At 36.9% G+C, this 26,121-nt stretch overlaps 2 protein-coding genes across 5 annotated transcripts in view; one reads left to right on the forward strand and one right to left on the reverse strand.

The window, feature by feature from the left end:
- Positions 1 to 26,121, forward strand: part of LOC109401984 (D-beta-hydroxybutyrate dehydrogenase, mitochondrial-like) — a gene marked incomplete at its 3' end in the record, with an annotated part of 357,759 nt that overhangs the window by 55,125 nt on the left and 276,513 nt on the right.
- LOC109401974 (elongation of very long chain fatty acids protein 7) overlaps positions 1,536 to 26,121 on the reverse strand; it is a 195,301-nt gene continuing 170,715 nt past the window's right edge. For all 3 annotated transcript variants that reach the window (XM_029874850.2, XM_029874851.2, XM_029874849.2), the window contains 5 exons: positions 13,932 to 14,281; positions 13,785 to 13,865; positions 13,550 to 13,712; positions 2,152 to 2,288; positions 1,536 to 2,079 (listed from right to left, as the gene is read on the reverse strand). In XM_029874850.2, coding sequence (XP_029730710.1) covers positions 1,789 to 2,079; positions 2,152 to 2,288; positions 13,550 to 13,712; positions 13,785 to 13,865; positions 13,932 to 14,195 — 936 coding nt within the window. In that variant the 5' untranslated portion in view covers positions 14,196 to 14,281 and the 3' untranslated portion in view covers positions 1,536 to 1,788. The remainder of the gene's footprint in view (positions 2,080 to 2,151; positions 2,289 to 13,549; positions 13,713 to 13,784; positions 13,866 to 13,931; positions 14,282 to 26,121) is intronic.

Below are 26,121 nucleotides of genomic sequence, written 5' to 3' on the forward strand. Positions count from 1 at the left end.
TCCCTGAAAACTTCCTGAAAGAGTGGCTTTTGAAGAAATTAACACAGCACTTTATAAAGAAATCCATGGAAGATTTTCTTGTAAATTTCCAGGAGAATTCCTGGAGAAATTTTCAATGAGAAATCCATCGTGGATATTCTATAAGAGTAAGATTTTCCATGAAGAAATCCATGCAAGACTTAACACAGATTTCGTTTGAGAAATGTCTGAAGAAATTCTTTAATTAATATTTGAAAAACTCTCCGGTGGAATTTCTTGAACAATCCAAAAAAAAAATCCAAAATAAAATCGCTGAAAGATTTTATGAAGAAATTTCTGAAGTGATTCATGAAGAAACTCGTGGAATATTTTCTGAAAAACAATTTAGAAGGATTTGTTAAGACATCCAAAGAGCGATATCGAAAAGACTAAAATGAATATTTTGAAGGAGTTTTTGGAGAACTTCAAGGAGTAATCTCCAGAGATCTTCCCCTTTAAAATATTTCTGAATGTCACGCAAAATCTCTGGAGGATTAAACAAAGAATCCGTAAAAGAATTTCTTGTGCAGACATTGTAATTTTTTAAACCCCTAGGAAAAGTTCCGAAGAAATCCTTGGAAAAAAATCAGAATTAATCAATGAAACATTAATCATCAGACTCTTTGGAGAAATTTCTGGGAAATACTTGAACTACTTTCTGAAGACATTTCTGGAAAAAAGAACCCAAATCCTCCCCAAATAAATCCAAGAAGGAATTTCGGAAGAAATCCATGAAAGGTTTTCAAAAGGAATTTTACTAGAAATTTTTGGATGAAGATCTTGATTTTTTTTACGAATGCAAAATTAAAGGTTTTCTAAATAAACCTTTACATGATCTTCTAAAAGAACTATAACTTGATGGTTTTCCAATAAAATCTGTGCAGTATTTCTTTTTTATTAAGTTTGCGAAAAAAAATCCAACATCTCAAACATTTGTTTTGCACGTATCGTGGAGGTTACTATTTTTAATCTGAAAAGCTGGTTGCTCAGTAAGTAACTTGAAATAACCTCGATGGTACCACTGATCTACACGCTTAAAACTGGATCTCAATTCTAGAACAAAAACGCAAAGAACAGTCATTTTACCAATGTTCAATTGCCTCAAATGATTAATTACTAACGAAGCTTCATAGTAACTAACTGGAAGCAGCATTTGCCAATGATCATTTTGCATTTATTTATTGTATGACAGACATGAAAAGTTCTAGGAGCGATCGCGACTCAAACTCTTAGCACCCTCAGTATGGTCTAGCCCCGCGGGCTGCACGTGATATCCAGTTCTCTATGTTGCCGTAGATTTCCCCTTGTAATGTTTCTTATGGAAGTTGTTCTACTCCCAAAATAATCATGAAAAACGTGTTGAATGATTCAAAAATCGATCCAGGTGTTGCAAATTGCAATACGAGCAGTTGAAAAAATGGGCCTGAGGATCACTGGTCTAGCCACTAACCGAATCTCTGGTTTGGTCACGCAGTCAACATGGGAATTCTTCAAACAATTTCATACAACCCACCACATATTGTCGGTATTTAAATATATTCAATAATCTAGAGTCGGCTTTTCCTAATAGAAAAAAAAATGTACAATTAAAAAACAGAGTCAGTGGAACGATAAGAAAGCTTCACGGGATCTTACAAAAGTCAAACATTAACTCCTATCACTAGTATCGACGCATCTCCGCACGGTCATCGGACCCCCGAGAAGCTCTCCGATATTCGCTTTCGCCCCAATGACCCCCTAATTCGATGATCGATCTCCTGCTTGGTCCGGTTACAGATCTTTCTTGTTGTGCTGCCCGTTGGCCGTCCGACTGTCCGATTCTTCCACCGGCGACGACACTTCCTTTGGTTTGCAGTCCGCTTGGTTGTTGTTGACTTCGACGGCGCGTCGACCGGCAGCACCGGACGATTTCCGCAGGTAGCTTCGCACGTAGAACGTGCTGAACATGTAGATGAACAGACCGGCATTCAGCGTGAGCAGGGCCGCGATCGGTTTCGGGTAGGCGCACGTTGGCTGGAACTGCACTTGCAGCGTGTGATAGAACACGATTATGAACTGGATCTGGTGGAGGAGGTAGAGGGGTGTTAGCTCGATGTATCAAAAGTGGGAAGAAGAACAGAGAAAAGGTCTTACAATCTGCATCACGGTAAGGTAGCGCTTCCACCAGAGGTACTGCTGCACTTTGGGTCCCATCGCAGCCAGCATGTAGTAAGCGTACATGCACACGTGGATGAACGAGTTGATGACGCCCAACAGAGTTCCATGGCCCCCTGGAAAGCGGAAGGAGAGAAAAGGTCAAAATTTAGTTCTTATCGGTACGCTTTTAGAAATGTTTTCAGGTTTTTATTTAGAAAGGAAACGAGTTTTTGGTTCCGCGCCGGTAACAACTTCTTCAATTTTCTTTTGGAAGTAGGTATTTCCAAAATCAGGCACAAACCGGTTCTAATGGAACGGGATTGTAGTCAATTTTGGAATGCAGTTGTGCAGCAAACAAGAAAAATCCCCTTCTGAGCTACAAACGACTATGTCTTTGGAAATGAGTTGGTGGCCAGTAGCATTGGGTTTGTTTGAACGTAATACTTTGAGTTTGAAGTCTAAACATCGCCACAGTAGAAAGAACCTCAAATTGATTGTTTTTTGAGACGATCTTGGTAAATATTATACTATGTATAGAACACTAACATACACACTACCCGTCATAAGTACGGACTCACTTGGAAAAGAATTACAACACTCAGTCAGTGTTGGTGAAATCACACTCAAGTCCCACTCATGAACCACTCTTGCGTGAGCAAACTCGCGCGCGATTCTGAATCATTTTCTCACGCGCGAGATTTTCATGCGAAATCTCGCTCTCGCGAGCCAAGCGCCGAAAACTCGTTCGCTTGTAAAACGAATCAATATCAATTTAAACGACATTCAATGTTATTGGATGCAAGATGTGGTCTCATTATGTCATACAACCGTCAACACTTTGTTGTAAACAATAAGCAGACCGAGAAAAACACAAATGAGCAAAATCATGAGTCAACTCATGCTTGACTTTTTAGGCGGTGAGTTTGGCGAGTCAAGAATCGCGCGTGAAAAAACTCAACCATGAGTTTTGAGAATTTGAGTTTTTACCAACACTGCACTCAGTTGAATATTGCATCACCTTGAAAAGTTTAGCATCACCTCAAAACAACTACAGATGTGCTGCTATATCTCAAATTTCTGAAAATATGCAAAGGTACAGTCTTCAGCAAAGTTGTTCGGAAGGTCGTTGGCAGCACAATGGTAAGCAGTTTGGTTCACAATTCTGCCGTTAGGTGACGCTAGTGAGCATAAAAAACGAACATTTTTAACTAGTTCTATCTCGTGATCCTGATGAGATAGAAAGTGCAAGTCTTGGGCAAAGTTGTTTGGAAGGTCATGGACATCATAATGACAAGCAGTTCATCCACTTCATATTCAATAGGATTAGGTCTGATTCACGTAATGTTCAAGTTATTCAGGTCACTGGCGTAGCCCCCACCCCCTCAGAGCCAAAATTTGTGGAACAAATTTTCAGTATAAAGCGCATGGCGACGATAATTTTTTTCGGCTTCGCCACTATTTTCAAACTACGAATACAGTTGCTCATTACTGTTCACAAAAAGTAAGTGTCACATCAAAAAATGTATCATTGACCGTTGAAAACCCCTCCTAGAGACAATTTCTGGCTACGCCACTGATTCAGGTGTATGTCATTTAATCCGAGTGATTCGGATCTGATTCACTAGATATTCAAGACTCTTGAATCAAGAGGTTCAGGTCTGATTCATTTCATGTTCAAATTATTCAGATTTGATTCACTTTATATTCAACGGATTTAAATCTGATTCACTTGATATTCATGAAATTAAAGAAATTCAGGTCTGATTCACTTAATGTCCAAGTGATTCAGGTCTGATTCACTTGATATTCATGATATTCAAGTGATACAGGTCTGACTCACTTCATAATCAAGTGATGTAGGTCTGTTTCACTTAATGTTCAAGCGATTCAAGGCTCATTCGCTTCATATTCAAGTGATTCAGGTCTGAGTCATTTTAATCCAAGTGATTCAGGTTTGATTTAGTTCATATTCAAGTCTGATTCACTTGACATTCAAGCGATACAAATCTTATTCACTTGATATTCATGATATTCGAGTGATTCAGGTCTGATCCACTTCATGTTCAAGCTATTCAAGGCTTATTCACTTCATATTCAAGTGATTTAGGTTTGAGTCATTTTAATCCAAGTGATTGAGGTCTGATTTACTTCACAAAGTGATTCAGATCTGATTCACTCGATATTCAAGTGATTCAAATCTGGTTCACTTGATTATTCATAAAATTCAAGGGATTCAGGTCTGACTCACTTCATAATCAAGTGATTCAGGTCTGATTTACTTCGTATTGAAGTGATTCAGGTCTGATTCACTTTATATTCAAGCGATTCAAATCGGATTCATTTGACATTCATGATATTCAAGTGATTCAGGTCTGAGTCATTTTAATTCAAGTGATTCATGTCTGATTCACTTCATGTTCAAGTGATTCAGGTCTGATTCATTTCATGTTCAAGTGAATCAAGTCTGATTCAGGTCGGATACACTTCATATTCAAGTGATTCAGTTCTGATTCGCTTCATATTCAAGAGGTTAAGGTCGGATTCACTTCATGTTGAAGTGACTGAGGTCTGTGTCATTTTAATCCTAGTGATTCAGGTCTGACTCACTTGGTATTCTAGTGAGTCAGGTCGGATTCACTTCATAGTCAAGTGATTCAGGTTCACTCACTGATTCACTCCTTATTCAAGTAATTGTGATCTGATTCTCTGTATAATCAATTGATTCAGTCTGATACATTTCATGTTCTAATGATTCAGGTCTTAGTCATTTTAATCCAAGCGATACAGGTCTGATTCACTTCATATTCAATTGATTCAGGTGAGATTCAGTTGATATTTAAGTGATTCAGGCCTGATTTACTTGATATTCAAGTGATTCAGGTCTGATTCACTTCATATTCTAGAGATTCAGGTCTGATTCACTTAATATTCAAATAATTCAGCTCTAATTCACTTCATATTCAAGTGATTCCGGGCTGATTCACTTGTTATTCAAGTGATTCAGGCCTGAATTTCTTGATATTCAGGTGATTCAGGTCTGATACACTTTATACTCAAGTAATTTAGTCTGATTCATTTCATGTTCTAATTATTCAGGTCTGAACCATTTAAATTCAAGTGATTCAGGTCTGATTCACTTCATATACAAGTGATTCAAGTCTGATTCAGTTGATATTCAAGTGATTCAGTTCTGATTCACTTGATAATCAAGTGATTCAGGACTGATTCACTTCATATACAAGAGATTCAGGTCTGATTCACTTGATATTCAAGTAATTCAGCTCGGGTTCACTTCATGTTCAAGTGACTCAGGGCTGATTCGCTTGATATATTCAAGTGATTCAGGCCTGACTAATTTAATATTCAAGTGATTCAGGTCTGATTCACTTCATAAACTGCTTGTCATTGGCAAATGCTCATTTTTTCATGCTCACTTGCGTCATCTAGCGGCAGAATTGTGAACCAATCTGCTTGTAATTGTGATGTCCATGACATTTCGAACAACTTTGCCGAATACTAGAACTTTCTATCTCATCAGGATCACGAGATAGAACTAGTAAGTAATGCTCATTTTTCCATACTCACTTGCGTCGCCTGGCGGCAGAATTGCGAATCAAATTGCTTGCCATTGTGATGCCAACGATCTTCCGAACAACTTTGCTGAAGACTGTACCTTTGTATATATAATTTTTACCGTACAGGCAATGACTAAACCATACAGTTTTATATTTTTTGACAAATCTCCTTTGTCATGCAAAGTATTAAAAATTATAAAAGTCTATAGTTTTGTCATTGCCTGCATGGTAAAAATTATTTTCGATCAGCCATGCATCGACTTAAATGGAGGTTTCAGTGTATCAAGATTTCGAGATAAAACAACACAAATTTTGCTGTTTTAAGGGGATGCTAAACTTTTTGGGGGGTGTTGCAATACTCAACTGAGTGTTGCAATACTTTTATAAGTAAGTCCGGAAACAAGGAAACAAGAGTAGCCAAAAAACAAATACACTGCAAATGAAAAGAGAGCATGATAAAAATGTGATTTCTCAGGCGCAAGTTAGTGTGTAACTGAATGGTATGCAGAGTTTTGATGAAACTGTCAATGACGTGCTGAGAAAAGCAGCGTTTTTTCCAGTCATGTGCAACGACCGTGGTGAAATGTTTCCGACAGATAAAACATTATTGGCTGCCGGATTGTGAGAGCAGGGTGGGAATGGAAAAGTGACAGATAGAATTCAAATCGACCAAGACGAACAAGCTGTGGAACCTCCAACGATTGATGATGCCAAGATAGCCATTAGCGGGCTGAAGAACAACAAGGCTGATGGAAAGCACGAAATCCTAGCCGAACTGCTCAAGCGTAGTGAGAAGTTGTATCAAACCTTACACTGAATCATAATATCTTCAAGATATTTGGAAGAGGAAGAACTGCCAGCTAGCTGATTGGGTCGTCTCATTTGCCCTCTATACAAGAAAGGAAACTGAATAGAGTGTGCGAATTACAAAGGAATAACATTTCTTGATTCAGCATAAAACATTTTGTTCGGAATGCTGTATAACAGGCTGAAGCCGATTGAGAGGTCCATCATCTGTGCATAACAGGTAGGTTTTCATGAGGGCCGATCAACGACGGACATTCACCCTGCGGAGATTCTCGATAAATTTCAGGAGTACAACTTGTAGACCCATCATCTGTTTATTGAATCAAGCTGGCGTACGATTCAGTGAAGAGACACGTATTATGGCAGATAATGATCAAACTTGGTTTTCCGGTAAAGCTGACTTAACTGATTGATGCGACGCTTGACGGGCTCGAAATCAGAAGACGGCTTGCGGTTGTGAATCGGGCCTTTTTTATTTTGGAACCAGCTGATGTCCCGTAGGCTGCGCATGAAGGTGTATTCAGAGTTTCGTAGAATAAGCATTAGATAAAATTCACAAATATTTATAAAAGAAATGAAAAAAAAAATGCACACGAAGACAAAACACTCGTTGTTAAGAGGCTCTGATTCTTCCGGTCGTGTGTTTTTTTTTCTGGATTTTCCAAAACAAAACCCCCGCTCCCTTGCTTGGTCTTTGTTTCATTCAAAAAAAAATGTATGGACAAGGATATTTGCCCTTTGCACTTAGTCAACTACGAGAGTACAAAACGATTTATTAATTGAACGAACGATCTCAGCATCTTGTCAAGTTTTCCCATACAAACTTCAAGCTCGTTGAGCGCCGCCTTAGGCTTGATAGATTTCGCATAAATTTTGAACGAAGCTTCCGGGAGTTCAAAACATCAGATTCAGGAGATATGACTTGCTATTTTCCGAATTTTATGATTTTATATTAAGTTTACTGTTGCGGCCATATGGAATTGATAAAACCGCTTTGAAGCATGAAGCATATGAAGTCTGAGAAACAATTTTAGAGTCTTCTCTTAAGTTTTCAGATCATTACCAAATTATAGTCAAAAATGTCTTTAAAACATGCAACTCAGAAATTCCGTAAGAAAATGTGATAATATTCGAAAAAAAAAATCGGAAAATAATAATTTATGCATGCAAGCTTTTCCATAAAATTCAAAACTGCCGTAAACTGGAATTTGCGGCGCCCCTGAGATACATTCAAGTTTCAACGGTGTGTCATAGAGGTTTCAAAGAGATTCTGACTGGTGATGCTACGGCGAAGCAGAACCAGTGAAAAGTGATAGTTCGGGCTCGCCGATCGGAAAAAGAAATCGGAAAACGAAATCTGTATGGAAGCTCAAAAATCTGTATAATACAGATAAATCTGTTTATATGGCATCCCTGCCTGAGACCCCTAGAACATCCCTTAAACGGCCCTGTAACACCAAAAACGCCTTGGAACTCTTTTCAAAACGCCCAAAACCCTTTGGAACGTCATTATTGCTTCTCAAGCTCTCTGAGATTCCCTGGAATACTTCTGAAACGCTCTGAAACCCCCAGAAACCATCTTTGAATCGCGTGAAAATCCCTGAAATGCTCCTGAAAAACAAAAAAAATACATCTCTTATTGTTTGATATGTTACGCCAAATTTCCTGAATTTTCTGATAAAAATATAAAACCAGAGTACCTCTTTGCTCCCAAGACCTTGAAAACGTGAAAAAAACTAATATATTTGCATATTTGTTGCATAAAGAAACAAATTGGCCCATTTAACGTATTTTTCCTGAAAACTAGAATCCAATATGTAGCTTTCAAACCAAAAAAAGAAGTTCAAAATCGGTTAACTGGTTCAAAAGTTACGATTTATGGAATTTTCTAGTTTATAAAAACCTTATTTTTTTAGGACTAGCCTATCTGAAAATTGGTCACCCTAATGACGAAATAAAAAATACGGGTCTCCATTGGTAAAATTTTGAGAAAGAAATCGAAATAGTTTTCTAAAACTTACAGAACTTTTTGTAAAATTTGTCCATTTATAGAGTAAAATGTCAATCACACCTAATTTCAACTGCCGGGATCTCAGCATTTCTCAAACTTTCGCTGAGATCCGCACGGTCGAGTGCTCGGCAAAAAACATTTTTACGGGTTACGTACAAAAGGCTGAATCACATAAGGCTGAATGATCAAAAGGCTGAAACACATAAGGCTGAATGATCAAAAGGCTGAAAGCATCAAAAGGCTGAAAGATATCAAAAGGCTGAAAGATATCAACATGTTGAAAAGTTTTGAAAGTTGTAGATAATCGAATGAAATGACATTTTGGACATTTATGGCTAATCTATTGGTCTTTGATAAACATTTGACTCGACTTGAAAATGATCATAGAAAACAAAAGAATCTTTGCTCGAAAGTACAATTGGTCAAAACCCATTTTACGGAAGAGGAAGTATATGACATTCAATCTATTTGACTATTCATCGGATGGACATCTGGTCACGTGAGCTAACTCTAACTGATGAAAAGACATTCAAGTGGAACATAATTTTATGGATTTCGGTATCATAATGTCTATGTTATTGTACTTTCTTCAGTATAATATCGGCCAATACCCTGCTAATACTAAACTATTTTAGCTCAAATTGACAAAGGATTTCGCCAACAATTTATTTCCACTCGTTTGAAGTATTATGTGTGTCAACTCGTAAACTAGGTTGAATAAGTCTTAGATGTAAACAATTGTTCGGGTAATTCGGGTAATAAGCGGAAGTTGAGGCAAAAACTATTGCTCAAAAATGTTTGAACTTTGTTCAGTTCTAAATTTATAACGCGTGCGAGCTCTAAATTGAACACTAGCGAAATCCGCGAAACTGAAATGGCCATACCTCCACCATGTTTCCACTGATTTCAAATATTTTGAGCTCATTAGATTCAGAAACTCTTCTGCTATTGGAACCTTATCTGAGCGTACCAGTCCGGTCAACATGGGTTTTGGAAATTCCGGATTTCCAATCATATGATTTACCACAATACAGTCACGGAGTTATTGGCATGAATTATCGAAGATCATAAAATTGCCTAAACCAATAGAGTCCGGTCGTCGGTCCATCAGTTGGCCATTCCTGATTAAGTTTCTCAAGGAACTCAGGGTGACTAAACAGGTTTATTAGCATCATATGTCGACAGAAACTATTTCCCCCAATGTTGTGCGCATAAGAATTCAGAACCGAATTGCAGCACTGCAGTGTGAACGCGTTCAATTTGCATTGAAGTTCATACTCGGCACACTGCGATCAAATATATTTGAACATGCAAATTGAACGCGGCATGAACTGGAAAGGACTGAACCCGTAGCATGCTGACTAACATGTTACCCTGGTATTTGTGATACTAAAACGGTCATATTTGCGCCATTTCACCCTTCAATTTTGGCAATCTTTTGGGCAAATTCAATCTCCTTTTATTGAAGAGTGAACCAGTCCGACCATCGTGTGTTTCGAATATCCGAGACCACAATGTCGTACCAAAGGATCTATGATGCATTTCCCTGTGAGTCACAGGCTGTGACATAACATAATAACGTCCAAACATGTAGATGCGGCACAAGGTTCTAGTCCTAGGAAAGAAGACACATAGGACTTAATGATGAAGATAAGCGCATGTGAACTCAGAGTCGAATGGGAACCGAGCGGGCGCTCTTAAGCAGCAAAAGCTCTGACAGGCAAGTTCAATGCTATGTTGACCAAAAAATTTAAAGTGTTAAGTTCATTTTTGGCTCACGTTCTGTTCGAATACAATACTGCTTGAAAGAATAGCCTATTTTATAAGAAGGAGAAACATCTGGTAAAAAGTAAGCAGCTTCAACACCTGAACTTAAATTATGGTTCTTTCAACATTTTAAAAGGAAAGGTTTTCCACCTTTGATAAAAAAAAAAATCTGTAGCTATAACATTCAAACACAGTAAGAACAGCCTATGTGCAAAAGAAGGGGAAATCTCCGATGAATCGTTTTTGAGGAATATGCGCACGCAGAAGCTCGCTGCATTTTACACATTGGTAAGAATGCCAACACTGAATATATGCAAATACCTCAAAAGAACAGCCCATTTTTAATAGAAGGAAAAATCACTTACGGGAGATATTATCATTAAACCTTTCCGCTTGGTCGTTATACTGTACTATTTGCGGCCACAATACTTACTCTTCCATCAGAGGTTTTTCCCGCTTTTTTAGAAAGGCTGTTCTTTCGAGGTTAATGCATACATCATAATTTAACCATTCAACTAGGCTGCCTAGTAAACCTCCTTAGCATTAAAATCATTATAACCCATTCGCCTTAGTGGCATTAGAGAGGCCTGATATCCTTCGGCATAATGACACAGCACCAACGGGAACGACATTTCGGCAGATGCCACTCCGGGGAATAGTATTCCGGAAAATATAATACCTTGTGTAATACCATCTTTTAAATCATTAAACCCTCAGCTCAGATTCATTCAGCATAGAGTTCAGCATAGAGTTCATTATTATGCATATTTCAAGTTTTGGAATTTGTGATGTTTTCAGCCTTTTGTTATTTCAGCCTTTTGTTATTTCAGCCTTTCGTAATTTCAGCCTTTTGTTACATATCCATAGTTTCAGCCTTTTGTATTCAGCCTTATGTGCATTCAGCCTTTTGAAATTCAGCCTTATGTTACCATCCCCATTTTTACTGAAATCTCAGCAACTCTAACACTACATTACTGATATTCGGCAACTGTATTGCTCAGAATCAGCTAATAAACGTCAATTTTTCTGAGCTATCAGTTTGTGAGTTTGCTGAGTAGTCGGCTGTGCGAGAAAAGCCGAGCCCGCGAATATTTTTTTTAGTGTATTACTCTATATCTCAAAGAATAATGGATGCAATATTTTCAAACTTTTTTGAGGGGTCGCTATCACGTGGACATATAATAAACAATTTTGTTGGGGTTAAATTGTTCACTGTAAAATAAAAATAAAAATCTGCTTATGTAGTTGACAATGTTTATACATTTATCATATTATGAACGTTTAATCTTCCACACGTTTGATGGGACCTGCTCTCCATATTTAGTTTAGTAGGATCTGCATAAAAATATTACAGTAAGAGAATTTTAAGAAAACACTTGGCACTTTTATCGACCAAAATATGATAAATTTTCAAATGGTACTATGAACACATGCAGATTTATCTTTTTTTTGCTGTAGATATAAAACCTCAAACAAAGTTGCTCAAAAAGCCTCAGGTATAAGATGCAACAAAAAATATTTTTTTTTTCATACTGTGATACGATGTTTTAAAAGTTTGTTCAAAAACCTCATAGGTTTTACTAAAAAGTCTGTTACTTTTTGAAATTTCATCGGATTTTTCTGAAAATTTCAGCAAATAATCTTCAAAATATAGGTAATTTAACCGTATATTTTCAGCAGATTTGACACCCGTACTTAAAAAATGTAAACTATTCAATGAAACATCATTTGAAATGTGCTCTCCCGATATTAGAGATGTGTCACATCTCAAATCAGACTAACACAGTAAACTATAGAACTGACGTAGACAACCTCAAACCCTTGAAAAAGGCCACATCCCATGGCCGAAACGTCGGGCAGAATTAAATAAATCGTTTGATTTTTAAGACTGAGAGTGCCAAATTCATCCGATAAACATAATTCCAGTCGTTTACCAAGGACAAATCCAAGCCAAATATCTGGAATTCCGAGAAGAACTCCATATTAGGAGCAACAAATGAACAATTCTCGGAAGGAACCCTGAAAGAAATCTTCGGAGAACCTCGAAAAACTTCGTAACAGGATATAAAAGAAGCTCCTTGTAGAAATTTCCAGAAAGTCTGCGGAAGAAATATTTGGAAGGACCTGGAAGAAACTCGAGAAATTTCGCGAGGATCTTCAGGAGAAATTCCGTGAGATACTATCTAAAAAATAACAGGAACACCTAGAAAATCATGGGGCAAACTCTGGTGGAAACTCTGGTAGAAAGTCTGCGAGATTTTTTTTTCGAGATTCGACCTCTAAGAAAGATCTTAAGAGAAACTTCGCAAGAAATGCGAGATGTAGCCCAACCAAACATCTGTAAGCCTGCTGGTAGGCTCTATGATAAGTATTAGAGGCATCTCATGGAAAAATTCCGAGATAAATTCCGAAAGAAATCTCTGGAGAACCTCTGAGAAAAAGTATTGCAGAAATCTGGTAGAAATATTTCCGGTTCAGGCTTCAGTTTAAAATGATTTCTGTGAACTTGTGACTTCAGGTTGATTGTTTCGTACTAGTTAGTTATTTTGATAGAAAATCAACAGCCTACATTTAAGATAGATTAATCCCACCAGTCAATGTGCTCTGCTGGCAAGGCAGAAAATTCCTCTGAAGTGATTAATAGTATTAACTTTTCTATAATTATACTGTTGTATATTATACATAGGCTGACCATCCGTCCCGTATTTAACGGGACAACACAATTTTCAAAAACTCGTCACTGGTGCATAGTTAAAGTTTTTGGCTCAATTATTCGTTCTTTCTAGCTGAAATAGCATTATTAACAACATGCAGTTCTGTTTTTGGACATTGATTTGCTTTTTTGTTGAGTTTCCGAAATGTGTCCCGTATTTAAACGGGACAAATCTGGTCAGCCTAATTATACAACACCGTGAAAACCCCTATAGAATTTGCAGTTGATTGTTGCTGACCGCACGATAATTGATAGATTAAGAAAGCCGTTGAAACTGATTCCTTTTTCAAGATCCTGTAAAGGTAGTATAACTTGAAAACTTGAGACAAATAATTGAGGATCGTGTTTCGTACTGTAAAACCATAAACACAGATCCAGTCCTGGAAGATGTTAGCCTAGACTTCTATAGATAAATAATTCCGTATAGCAAATGAAACCCACTTAAACACGCTGGGGAATTACAAAACATCGGCTGTTTGGGGCATCCCGAGCAATATACCACCAACAGTTAAAGGCACTTACCGGCAAAGTACTTGACCCCGATGAAGCCACAGACGGGCATCAGCGTGTGGTGGTACAGGTGCAGGAACGAGACCTGATTTTGCTTCTTGCGCAGCACGAAGAACACGGTATCGAGCAGCTCGACGACCTTACAGATGTAGTACAGCCAAACGGCGCGAGCCATCTGTAAACGATTTCAGGATAAATTTATAAATCGATGGTTTTTCCCGTTATTACTACGAGTCAATGAACTTACCCTCATAGCAATGGGATGTCGAGTGTAGTCCACTGGTTGACACTTCCAGTCGTAGTGTCCGTTCCATCCACCCTGGATACCCTGTGGGAGAGAAATCGGAAATCAATTCACCGAGTAACTCATCCCCCTAACATTCCCGAAACAAACCTCATACACCAGCACGATACTGAGCAGCACCTGGACGGCGTTGTACCCGATGAGGACGTTCTCCAGCTTGAAGGGTTTCCGCTTGGCCATCCACCGGGGACCGGCGTACAGGCAGAAGTAGAGGTACGTCGCCAGGATCATAATAAGCGGAGTCAACGACCCGGACAGGAACCAATCTTTTGTGCGCTCATCTTGGTTATCGACGAAAAATTGCACTATCCGGTCGAAGAACCCGCTGCTCTCGGTCATCGTTTCCGACTGCATTGTGTGGTATGAATTTGTTGAGCTATTCTGGTGGTTTTAATTACGCTGTTGGCAATTATTTCGCTATCTCATGAGGTATGGTGTATCTGGAACAGAAGAGATATGATTTGGAACATTAAAATCGGGACTGAATAATAGCTTAGTAGGAAGTTAAACCCTCTTTGAAGTTGTTGTATTCACTTAAACTTTGTCATCGATTATTCAAATCTTGATTTATTTTTAATTCTTCTGTTTTGTTTGATTTGATCCATTCCATATTCCCACCAATGAATGTAGAATTCAACAAAATTCCCAAAAATCAAACCGCATCTAAATCGGTTTTGACACGCTCGTTACCGGTCTGACTTGACTGGTGTTGCTTCACGTTTCGGGTAGGTGCACTACTCTGTTCTGTGTGCTAATGTTATGAAACTCGGTAAGCCAACGACATTCTCTACCTGCGTGGAACAACTGGATTGTTTAGCATCTGCGTTTCAATTTTCGAGTTCAGGTTGCTTTTCGGCACATTGTTGTACACAAACAGATTGTATATCCCATTCTCCTAAACTATAAGTGGAATTGGACTAATTTTGAGTTTTGACAGAAGCACAACAATATTCTCGAAAATTAATGTTCGAACATACACTCCACAATAAAATACTCGATCACCTCATCCAAAACATAATAAATTTTGAAAGTTTAGTGAACAATTTTCTTTTTTTTCCTCTGTTGAGGGAATTAAGCCACTGCACAATGGGAAAAAATAGGTATAAAACGCGAATAAATTCAATACCTCTGCTCGGAGCGGATGGATTCAAATGGAATTTTGGCACAAACTGCAAATATCTCTACAGTTTCAGATAAGGAGGGCGTCATTCGCCGCACGATGCTGGAAATCAGTGTATCGGGCCCATTTTAACCCACTCTCTCTCATTTTCACCTTTTTGGAAAAAATCCTGGAGTGCAAAATAAATGATTTATTCAATTCGTGTTTGTGTTAAAACTTCCGTAGTATCTAATGGAGCTGGTTTGGCTCACCGCACGGCATTAAAAATATCCCCTATTTCATTAAATTTTCACATGCATCTTCGCCCGGAGTGGAATGCAATCGACAATAGAAGGACCACTCTTATGTCAAATTTCCGATACTATGGAAGTTTCTACACAAACACGAGTTAAATAAAGCCATTTATTTTGCACCCCAGTCGGGAATAGATGAGAATTTTCTCAGAAAAGTGTGAGAGAGAGAGAGCGCGGGGTAAAACGAGCTCAATACACTGATTTCCAGCAACGTGCGGCGGATAACACCCTTCTTATCTGAAACTATAAAGATTTTTGCAGTGTGTGTCAAAAATTCATTCGATTCCATCCACTCCGAGCAAAGATATTGAATTTATTCGCGTTTTATACCTATTTTTTCCCACTGTGCATTGCGTCTAATAAGCTGAACTTTTGTGACATATCCCGTTTTGATATTCGCATCTAGCCAGCTAATTACCATGTGTCAAGCAATCAGCTTCTGCCCCGACGCGTCGTCTCCCAGTCAGGTACAATACAATTTATAAACTCCAAGACCTTCCCAGGTTCTGCAGACCAGAAGTGTGTCTGAATAGATCCGAAGAAGGAATCCACCACTTCACCTAAATATCCCAATCACTTTAGCTACTTACGTGGCGGCCTAATCCCACTGGAAAGCCCTGTTTGAACACTATGAATGATCCCGCGAAACATTATTAACTTATTGATATTGGCTTCGTAAACTGCACACTGAGATTGTTATTGTTATATTTATGTTTAAAATAGGTATCCAAAACAAACATCCCATCCATGTATATGCTATTTACAGATGGTTGTTTGAAATACGTTGAAATGATGTTTTTTTCAATGTATTATTGTAGGTTTTTGAGAAACATGTTATCGAGATGTCCATAAAATGTAATTTGAACGTATATCTAATATTTTGAAATTTTCCATATCAGGCCAGTTGAATTACAGTGCCTGCAAAAAAGTTTCACACTGTAACACTTCAGCCGTTGATTTATCTGCATTTTCTCTCAAAATAATTATTTATCTGGGAGAGTTAAAACATTGATTGAAATAATATATTTTCCTTATCCTAATTGCACATTATAAAAACACATTGTTAATGCAAAATAAATGAAAATAGCTTTCCAAAACTTCCTGACGGTACTGTGTCAAGAAGGCACCATGTTGCATGTCTGAAAATGTGTCCGAAAGACTCAAACAAACCTGAGAAATGATAAAAATCCCAAAAGCCTCCCTTCCTTGTTTCCAATCCAATGGAAAGCGCATGATTTCATGAACAGTGGATGTGTTTATTTCACCATAAATTTTGAATGGCACATGAAATTAGATCACATCGAGATGATAAATTACAAATGAAATGAGAGGATTAATAATGATGTTGACCCATAATCATATTTATTTGCACAATGTGTGTTTGATAAGTAATGATTTCTCTGTGAGTAAAAATTAAGTTTTTACGATGTTTGCAGAGAACATATTGAATACTTAATTTTATGTAATAATAATGTACTGAAAAACATTTAGTAACTTCGAAGATGTTTTATATGCCGCCATTTTTTGCGCTTTTTCGGTGATATAAGTGTACTAAAATACGTTTCCGATACTTGGAACAAAACATCTGCGTTTGTATGAACCATGTATTATTTCCATTATTATTACAAGTTTTGTTACTTGGGTTCTTCTTCTTTTTTATGGCTCGACGTTCGCATCGGAACTTGGCCTGCCTCTCTTCAACTTTGTGTTCTTAATTTGTACATTGTGTGGCAACACTATGCCCAGGGAGTCGAGAAAATTTTCCCGACCAGAACGGGAATCGAACCCGCCGTCTCCGGATTGGCAATCCATAGCCTTAACCACTAGGCTAACTGGAGACCCCACAGAATATAACAGTTATGGAAAACGGATGATAAACATTTAGTAAAAGTTGTTTTTAATCATTTTCGCAAAAAAACTGCATACCGTTTGACGGTATATTCTTTATAGGGTGCATCTTTTGTTTCACTAGAAACTGTAAATTTTATTGTGTAATTGATGCTTAAATCGGAAATCTCATTCCAAAGCAATACTTCAAGTGATGGCATTAACTGTAGCATACGAAAAAAGAAGCTGATAATTGATGTTCAAATTGTTACTAATTTGTGAAATTAACACCTAGCTGGCAAACCTATTTTAAGCAATGAGTTCAACACTCGCGGAAACGCCTACTCTAATATCGACCGATTATTGAATTTCAAGGTTGGGGTACATCTTCCGGAAGCTATTCCGTGATTTTTGAAGACGTATATTGCTGCATATAGGGATCGTAAACTGGGGTAACTTTGATGTTATTCAGACATATTTTCTTAATACTGTTTTAGAAGACATTAACTCAAAACAATGTTGGTTTCAGAAGTGGTGCAAGCGACATAATTTTGCTAATTTTCAACCGCATTGAATTTCGTATGATACTTTTGAAATTTAAAATTGATTTCTGATTGATTACATATGATCGAGTTGATTTCAGAGGATGAATTGTATTTTGTTCTTGAGTTTTCTCGATTTTTATTTATTTTTTTTTCTTACTTTATCCAGCTGATTTAAAAGGTATTTTTTATTATCTAAAAATGCTGTGAGAAATATTTCCATTAAGTACTGATGTACATGCTGTTCCTCACCAACAAACTACCATATCCATCTAAAAACTTGAATAATTAATAATGTAAGTAATTTAAAATTCAAGTTAATTTAGATTTATTTTGATAATTTACAAAAAAAAAAAATATTCCATTTTCTACCATTATCATAGGGATAAGTAGAGTAATGAGGGGCAAAATTTCGCAGTGGGTCTATCTCTAAGCATGAGTTAAGAACCGAAACAAACCTGTATGGGTGCGACACATAATCAGGTCAGTTACTTTTCAAAAAAAATTGTGTGTATAGCTGTTTTGATTTTTTTCTACCTTTTGGAATAACAATTGTGACCTAGTGACAAGAAGAAGAATCTTTGAATCTTTTGATATCAGAGAATCGTTATTCTATAGTAGTAAAACTACCAGTGCTTCTTTTAAAAAGGAGCAAAACACCTAATTTTAGTAAAATACTATCGTTTATCTGTCAAACTCTATCGAAGTACTGAAAAAGAAACGATTTTTTTCCGGTGAACATTTTTATCGATTGATATTTTCGTAAAATACTACAGAAGTCGGTAATATTTTCAAAGTGTATTACTTCAATTACTTCACGAATATAAATGTATTTTTGCCCTCGGCCGAGAGTCCGACTGCACACTAATCAATGACAATAAGTGATTGGGAGGCAGATCCCCGAAACTCTTGACAATTAAAAATAATTTCCTCTCCCGCTTTGGCACACATGTGCACAACAGTGTATGTGTTAGATGTCCATCTAATCCCATCCGAAGGAGGTTTGGATTGTGAAAAGAATATAACCATGTGCGACAGTGTATTCATTCAATTATGTTTTCATTAATATTCAACATTTTCCTAATCTTTTCTAGTTATTCTAAACTTGAATATATTGTGAAGATTTTAAAGAACAACCGACATAAAAATACCAACAGATCTAATGTTTTCAATGTATGTTATACATTACAAAAACTTTCAAATAATATAAATTGTGAACAGTGAATTGTGAGCTATTTGTTATTTGTCTTGTTCTACAAAATTTACTTATTCAAAGAAAAAAATCTATGGGAGGTACATTACGCTGATTTTATATTTGCATTGTTTCCAAGCGTGAGAAGTATGTGTATTCGAAGAATAATAACACTAGTTGAAAGCATTTTTGAATTCGGTTAGCTGATGATCAATTTAGTGTAGAATTGTGCCCTGAGTTAAAAATGCAAAGGAAGAAAAATACAGTAGAGTGGAGATATTTTTGACTTCCCATATAAGGCTGGTGATTTAAAGTCGTTTATGGTTCTACTTTTAAGCAAAGTTACTAGCTTCGTACTACTCATTCTCAGTAAAACTCCAAATTATTTTTAGTTTACAGTATTTATTTCTTTATCTGTAGCGCCTTTTTTACGACTGCTTCCATTATTAAGAACTACTGAGGTATGACCCATATTAAACTTGTTGCAATTCTTTTACTTGCTGACATCAAATGTTTTAATATTTACTTAAAAAAAAATCAACTATTGCACTCTTCTTATTTAAAAAAAGAAGAAGTTTGGTAGCCTCGGGCTGAAAGTCTCGATAATAAAGATATAAAAAAAAGTTTGGTGTTCATTTTAATTTAATTAATTATTCATCATTCCAAAGTTTGGTGTTCATTTTAATTTAATTAATTATTCATCATTCCATTTCCCTCCTTGACGTGTCAATGAGCACTGTGACAAAAGATGAAAATAATATTTGTTCTGGACTAATAAGTACTATAAATGAGATAAATAATTCTTACAATTTACAGACGAACCAGCCAAGGGCTGAAAGTCTCTTAAATAAAGACAAATCAATCAATCAATCTTACAATTTGGGTGGTTTTACATTTTTCATTTTTCAAGAAAGCTAAAAGTAATGCTCTGAGACTGATCTTCAGCGTAACTGTCTTTGCGAACTAAAATTAAATTTTTAAAAGGCACTTGCCACAGAAGAACTTATTTTCACCGATTTGCAGAAACAGCACAAACTGCATATATGTATGTTGGTTTTAAATTTTCATATTTAACCCTAGTGTTGCCGGCAAGGTATCAGGTATCAGTAGGTCGGCTCCAGAGGCACGTTCTCCTCCATTTGGGAAATTTGTGCCATCGCCATGAATACGAGCCTATTCATCATTTACCTGAGGGAGAGCGAGGGGAGGAATAAGGGATGGGATAGGGAAAGGGAAGGTTGGGGAATAGGGTCGACATAATCGCATAAGTGTACCACGCATCAAGCGTAAAATAAATTGAGAGTTGCACTAAATTCATGCATAAGATATGTGTATAATTTGTCGAGATACTCTAGTGTTTCTCAATTCCAAAAAACGTTGATAGGTTGTACATTTTCAAAATTCTATGCTTTCAGAACATGCATACAAATGTTTAAAATTATCAAGACAAAAGAGCCTCCTTACTTACACAATAATCTTCAGTTTTTCAGAAACACTAGAACTATGAGATTGATTGTACCTCAGCATTCAACTTCTTACTATGGTGACTCGTTGTTCACGAGAGGCATTTCACTTTGGAATCGATTGTCGTCAACTCTTAAATCATCTACTAGTTTTAACAGCTTTAAAAGGGGTCTGTTAGAGGAACTCGAACACATGCAATAATAGTATTAGAAAAATAAAATCAGAAACTTGAATTAGTTGTAAATTAATCGTCAAAAAGCTTAGTTTCACCAGAGTGTAACATTTAAGAAGGGGATTTCCTTACGTTACATGAATACAAATAAAAAAATAAATAAATAAATAAATAATAAAATAAGCCTATAGCTACTTGCCACAGCGGGTTCCTGAAGATTCAGGCTTCTTAGGTCAGTTTCACTTAATCAAGTGTTTACCGAGTACTCGGAAACGCAGTTGCGTAAAAACTGGGTAGCTACATATCAAATGATTCAAAGTTCCGCAGTGGGATTCTCAGCTAAGATATACAAATGAAGCAGCCTGTTGAGGCTAGTGATGGACAAAATCATAAGTAGGAAAACCACATTGAGTTATTGCGTTTCTGCTACGAGTTATTGCGTTTCTGCTACGAGGTTCTTCAAAAGTCATGGCAAGACTCCCGCATGGGGGCATCCACAAACACTCAATTTCCTAATCGCTGCTTGACGTAATGCCGAGAAGAGATGTTGGTTTTTGAGAATTTGGCAAATCCAATTTGAAATCATTGAAAGATAAATAGGACAATCCATGCGGCTTCCAATATAGAATCGAAAGGTACGTGTTCAAAAGTAAAAGAAAACACCCAAACAAAATTGTTTTTGAATAGTTGCTTTTCCGATATCGTAAACAACATTGTGTAAATAAATCACAGTAGTGGACTTTCCATTTTGGTAAACATGTTGGTTCCCATGGAGAGGCATGTTTGCCAGAAAAACATCACGGGTGTGATGCTCGACAAAGCGTTCTAATAATTTCAGAAGAAAGAGGTCAAATTTATAGATCTGATCTTTATACGATGCATTATCCACTTACGGAATAAACTTGACAGTATAATCCCACCAAGATTTGGGAATAGGAAGGCTGCAAACAAGCAGTTTTATCAAAACATTTTGGTGCTCGAGGCATGACACGCGAGATTGTCATTTCAATTTTACTGAAAGTAGCAAACATCGGGTCCAACGCAAAAAGGCGGAACCATATAGGTGTTAATCAATGCATCACATCTACATAGAAATACCCCCTACGGAAGTAAGGTTCTTGAACCAAAGCTGTTCTTCTATGCTGAAGATTGATCTGAGCTATCATAACCATAGCCACTACCCAAACTAGACATGATCAAACTCTTACAATCACAACACAAGAAAAAAGAGCAGCGATAAAAACCAATTCGGTATCGATTGAATAACGCCAGAGACGAACATATACAGAGGACACTGTGAAGAACGCATAATGCGAAGAGCCATATAGGTTATAATTAAAGCTAACAAACAACATACTAATAATCCCACCCTTATTGAGCTTCGCAGTTGAGGCTTAAGATGGATAGCAGATTATCTCGGAGAAACACAAGGTCAACTGCACCATTGCTCCGGTAAGCGCAGTAAGGGCAGAATACTGTGGAGGGCGCCCTATCGCGTTTGCGTTGAGTTAACTGTCGATAATTTATCGGTTAACAACCTTGCTCCACAGGCTCCGTTTGTAGTTAGGTTTTTATTAGACCCCCCCCTAACCATTCATTCCTTGGCACGGTAAGCATAAAGCCGCATAACACCATGAATTAGGGGTCACCAGTTTAGTGGACTCATACCACTGGATCAGGCGATTCAGACAACCGCTACCGACACTACACAGCTATCTAGGCTGATTGGGAAAACAAGTTAACAATGATGGTCAACTTTCAAACGAGCCCGAACAGCCACCATGCCAGCAAGGTACCCGGATACTGTAAACCGGGATCAAATTGATCTCTGGGTTGAAATTGATTAACTTTTTCTCCCGTTGTAAGCAGGTTATAGTTAAAAAAGCTCAATTTGGTTACGGAGAATAAGGTGTATGAAGTGAGCAATCTTGCAAAAAAAAAAAATGATTTCAAATCGTCAGCCTTGTGTGGAAAGTCGAATTTTTTTTCCTTCACCGTTTCGAACTCAGAGCATGATTCAACACTAAAATGATGATCACCTTACCGAGTTCAAAGATGCTGTAAACTAGTGTAATAAGTTTCTGAATTGAATGAGTCAATCATTTCCAAAAATGGTGGGATATTCACGGAGGTATGATTATTCCAATTTCGTGTGTACCCGGGTACCCTGTCTGCATTCTTTTTTACTGGCCACACTATGGTTGACCTTATCAAAAGACACTTTATTCTGAGGAAAAACACGATTCGCAAATTGTTTACGTCCCATTGAATTGAATTTTTCAAAAATAACGTATTATTAAGTCAAAAGACCCATAAATTTACGTCTATAAATCGTTTACGTTCTGTGCAATAAATTTACGTCACGAGTAATTTTGATTTTTTCGTAGTGTGTGGGATTGTATGTCACTTTAATTTTGATTTGCTAATTCTTTGTACTGGAAATGTTGTGCAAACTATTTCATAGTATTTGAAGTCATAGACGAATATTTAAAAGAAACGCTAGAACAACGTGAATCACTTCAAGAATATTGTGGTCAACTTAACAAACATTTTTGGTAAAATTTTCGAAGGGTATTTTTTTCGCTTCTTTGAAAGTTCCTGCAAAGTTGCTTTTATATTGAAAGAAAAATAGAACATTTTTGAGATTTTTTTAAATTGATTTGAGAGATTTCTAACGGATTGTGTGTGTGTGTGTGTGTTTTTTTTTTTGATTTCTTAGGAAGCCAAGGAAAACGTTTCTTTATTTATTTATTTAATTTTATTTCAAACTTAATTCGAGGAGGATTTTCTGTCGAAAGTAAACTTACTTATTGGGTTTCTCATTAATGTTTAGACTACTGTGATAATTTAAGAATCTACTGAATCAGCATTTCCCAGCTAAATTTCACACTAATCAAACTTATTTTGTTTACCTGTTGTACATCCGACGCCCCTGTCATGAACTCAACCGAACTTGTGTATGCCAGCCGCTGCGAAGTCGTGTGCGAAATTCGACTATGATGATAATGAATTTCGGCCGAGTCTAAATGGGTGCAAATGTCGCAATACTAAAATTTGAAAGAACTTATAGGTATATTCTTCAAGAATGCATTGTCCAAATACTAAAATTTATGGTGGAATTGTGGGTAGAAATGTTGAATTAATTTTTATCCTTGATTGCCTATACAATAACTGCTGAATACATCCTTGAGTTTTAAGAATAACAAATTAAAATATTTTTTTTTTTTGAATGAGTGTAATCAGCTTTGTATCTGTCCTTTAAGGGCAGAATTAAAAGGTACAAAACTGATAACACTCATGGGTAACTCTCGCTGAGACCGTCCCACTATTTACACCATGTCTTCAAAAATGTTTAAGGTGGCGATTTTCTGAAAGTCCTCCCCAAAAAAGTAAGGAAAATGCATTTGGTTGATCAAATTGGTGGACCCCCCGTTAGTTAGATCCACACGCATTTTGGCGGACCCCTCGATTTTTGTCAATTGTTGGTTCATTTAAACCGTTATAACTCGAAAGTTTCGCCAGAAACCACCTAAAAACTATAGGTTGTTGAAAAGAGAGAAGATAGGGCTACTATTTACAGTTATAAAAAGTTGGGTCGGCCATATTGATTTTGGCCACCATCTTGGAATTTTATACCAAAACTGTTTTTTCACCATGTTGGCAACCACCGATTTTCAAAATTTTTGCGTCAATCGAAAGCGGGGACATTTTTACACAACATATCAAAAATTTAGAGATGTATCTTTTTCCTATCAAAAGTTATCTGCACTTTTGTGAATCATGCCACTTTTGCGCACTGGGTCAGGTGCCGATTGTTTACATAAATGCAGCGTTATTTCACAGTGTTAACGAACATTTATTCTAAATCTGAATCCACTAATGAAAAGTTGAAAGTTTCAGCTTTTCAAAACACCAAAAAAGTTTAAAAAGCAATGCCCGCGTTGTTGAGAAACAGTTAAAAATGAGAACGAACCTCCGATTTGCCCTAATTTTGCTGCAGGTGCATTTGTGTATACAAGCAGGCGCCAACTTTGATGCTGTTGCGTCTCATTGCCGGTGCGCATGGAAATGTATGGAGAAAACGTGTCATGATTTACAAAAGTGCAGATAATTTTTGATAGGAAAAAGATACATCTCTAAATTTTTGATATGTTGTGTAAAAATGTCCCCGCTTTCGATTGATGCAAAAATTTTGAAAATCAGTGGTTGCCAACATGGTGAAAAAAATGTTTTGGTACATAAATTCAAGATGGCGGCCGAAATCAATATGGCCGACCAAACTTTTTATAACTGCAAATAGTACCTCTATCTTTTCTCTTTCCAACAACCTATAGTTTTTAAGTGGTTTCTGGCGAAACTTTTGAGTTATAACGGTTTAAATGAGCCAACAATTGACCAAAATCGAGGGGTTCACCAAAATGCTTGTGGCGCTAACTAACGGGGGGTCCACGAATTTCATTAAACAAATGCATTTTCCTTACCTTTTTGGGGAGGACTTTCAGAAAATCGCCACCTTATACATTTTTGAAGACATGGTGTAAATAGTGGGACGGTCTCAGCGAGAGTTACCCTCATTCGAGGAGGGCATTCTGCTTAGACGCTGTTCATTAACTACGTAGACTCATTGTTGGTCATCTTAGACCTCCTCCACCTCCATAGACTTTTGTTCATACAAAAATTTGAAAATTTGTATGGGGCATATACTTTGCCCTGAACACGACTCCCATCCCCTCAGAGTCTACGTAATTTATGGTCTGTCCAGAGTTCGGGTTCGAAAATTTATTATAAAATTAAAATATTGTAAAATACTGGCCATCATATTGTTACCGTAAACCAGGGTCAAATTGATCTTCGGGTTGAAATTGATCAGACGTTTTTAGACTAGATGAAGCTTACTTTAAATAGTTTCCCTACATTATCGTGCTGTTGGAATCAGATACGATACGATTTCAGTAAGAGAACTATTTAAAGTATGCTTTATCTAGTCTAAAAGCGTCTGAACAATTTCTACCCAGTGATCAATTTGTCCACATGCCAACGAACCACATAATAATTAATTTTAAACCTAGTTCATGAACCGCACCGAATTTTCTTGAGGGCCACAAGCGTCCTGCGAGCCGTAGTTTAGTAATCACAGTTTTAAGTTTTTTTTAATTACTTGAGAGAAAAAATGTATAAAATAAATATGTAAAAATGTAAAAATTGTAATGACTAGAAAACGTGTATCTCAATAGTTACTGAGGTCATCATTCTTAAAGTTTTGTTTAGAACACCCTTAGCTTATAGCTGGAAACTGATTACAAAAGTCCAAACTTTGTGTTTCAAATAAAATGTTAAGCCATTATAAGGATCAATGTAAACGCCTTAATCGTACACTTTTTGTTTATTTTATTTGGTTTTGCACAACAAAAAAACAGCGTTCTTTTTGAAAATTGTAGATTTCCATATACATTACAATCTTTTTTTACCAGTCTTTGGCTCAACGATAAAAATCGCCACCGTGCAAGCAATAACTGAACAAAACATTCTTTTTGATAATCTTCTTAGTCAAGCGAAAAGTTGAACAAAAAATGTTTAGTTATGTCATTACCGTGGAAATTATTTTCGATCAATAAAGGGTGAACGTAAAATACGGTTAAAGTATAAGAATATTGCCCCATATACTTGTCA

This window comes from Aedes albopictus, chromosome 3 (assembly GCF_035046485.1).
Source record: "Aedes albopictus strain Foshan chromosome 3, AalbF5, whole genome shotgun sequence".
In the NCBI taxonomy this organism is placed as follows: Eukaryota; Metazoa; Arthropoda; class Insecta; order Diptera; family Culicidae; genus Aedes; species Aedes albopictus.